General features: G+C 41.4%; 1 protein-coding gene across 3 annotated transcripts in view; it reads left to right on the top strand.

Annotated features, from left to right (window-relative positions):
* The window catches only part of TRMO (tRNA methyltransferase O), an 11,099-nt gene extending 9,870 nt beyond the window's left edge, over nucleotides 1-1,229 (top strand). For all 3 annotated transcript variants that reach the window (XM_015560490.1, XM_006758443.2, XM_015560491.1), the window contains exon 5: nucleotides 766-1,229. In XM_015560490.1, coding sequence (XP_015415976.1) covers nucleotides 766-1,025 — 260 coding nt within the window. In that variant the 3' untranslated portion in view covers nucleotides 1,026-1,229. The remainder of the gene's footprint in view (nucleotides 1-765) is intronic.
* The last annotated feature ends 658 nt before the right edge of the window (nucleotides 1,230-1,887 follow it).

Raw genomic sequence — 1,887 nt, forward strand, 5'->3', positions numbered from 1 at the left:
GTCACTACCCGGATGGAAGGATGGACACTTAGCATATTAGCCTTTTATATATAGATTTTACAATGCTATCAATGCAGGAAGTGTTGCTATTTGGCAGGGCGAACATCTGTTTGCCTGACATACACACCTGGGTGGAATGGGTTGGCCTGTGCTTTAGTGATGGCTTCGAACTTTCTCAGTGTATCTGTTCCACAGTTCTCACAAGGACTCTCATGTTCTGTTCCTTAGAGAATGTGGCGTCACTAACTGTGGAGCTGTGTGACACCTGCTCTCAGAGGCACCTTCCCTTGCTTACAGCTAGTGCTCTGGGCCTGTGTGGGTTTAGTCCTCTTTCTTGTGGCTTTCTGAGAATGCTGGGCCTGTCACGTATTTCCCTGATCATGCCTCCATTTATTCTGAGAAGAAAATGACAAGGAATTGAATTAAAGTCTACACTGATCATAGAAAAGTGACATTTAGGTTCCAAAAAATGAAAACTCAGCTCTCCTATTAAGGGACTAAGGAAAAATATCACCATGGTATTTTTTGTTTAGCAAGTGGAAATTTGGGGGACCCATAAGTTTAATGACACTTGAAGGCTTCCTGAAGGAAAAGATATTACTCTAAGTACTACTTGAAGGTGACATTCTCTGTAATGACTGAATAGATTTCCAAACCCTCTTCAAGTGATACTCAAGGAACTAATAAAGCTCCTCATTGAAGTTTACTGTAATAAAATTTGACCTGCGTGATTTTGAGCATTAAGTTGTGTTGTTCTCATTGCAGATGTCGGTCGGGCTTCATTTAAGTATTTTCAGTCAGCAGAGGAAGCAAGGCATGCCATCGAGGCTGTGTTGTCAGCCGACCCCCGGTCTGCGTATCGACGGAAGCTCTGCCAGGACCGCCTTTTCTACTTTACTGTAGACACAGCACACGTCACTTGCTGGTTTGGTGATGGCTTTGCAGAGGTCCTGAGGATCAAGCCGGCTTCTGAGCCTGTTCAGATGACTGACCCTGTGGAGTCCTTGGTGTCTCTGGGATCGTAAGTAGCTGCCATCACATCATTAAGACAGCCTACTTGGCTTTGGTTGTGACTAGCCGATTTTTCGTACAGGCTAATGATGTGACTTCTTTTCAGAAAGAAGCAGTACTTTGTGGTCTCACTGCTTTGTTTGATTTGAGTTGTTCATAATATTTATTTAAAAAACATGTCTTTTAATAAATTGAGAGAGAAAATTTAAAGAAATTGCTATATGCTTCTTGAGTGGTTAATATCAAAGAATGCAAAATGATGCCGTCTCAGTGATTTCTGAAAGAAGCTGGTTGTTCTTGGCACTTGATGAAATTGGGCAGAGATCATTTTAGCAGGGACTTGCAAGCTGAGGGGTCCTGTTCAACAATTCATATTGGTTTTCCTGTTTAGAAAAGCCTGACCTCTCTGTTTTATTCTAATCAAGCTGAGCCACTATATCCTGGGAAACTAACAAATAAAACACAAGTGGTTATAAAGATCTTAGAGATTAAACCCCTGTGCTTCAGACAAGCACACGCGTGCACATGTGAATATATATTTAATCCTAATTCCAAAATAGAGACTTAGATTTCTTTGTATAGGAAAAACAAGTCAACCTGGCCAGTGTGGCTCAATGATTGAGCATTGACCTATGAATCAGGAGGTCACGGTTCGATTCCTGGTTGGGGCACATGCCTGGGTTATGGGCCTGATCCCCAGTGTGGGGCATGCAGGAGGCAGCCAATCAATGTTTCTCTCTCATCATTGATGTTTCTATCTCTCTCTCTCACTTCATTCCTCTCTGAAATCAATAAAAATAAAAAAAGAAGAAGAAAAGTCACCCTCAAAAGTCTAAGAAAATAACTTAATTACTGGCTTATTTCTTATTTATTCTG

The sequence above is a fragment of the Myotis davidii genome, unplaced genomic scaffold (assembly GCF_000327345.1).
Source record: "Myotis davidii unplaced genomic scaffold, ASM32734v1 scaffold534, whole genome shotgun sequence".
NCBI classification, from domain to species: Eukaryota; Metazoa; Chordata; class Mammalia; order Chiroptera; family Vespertilionidae; genus Myotis; species Myotis davidii.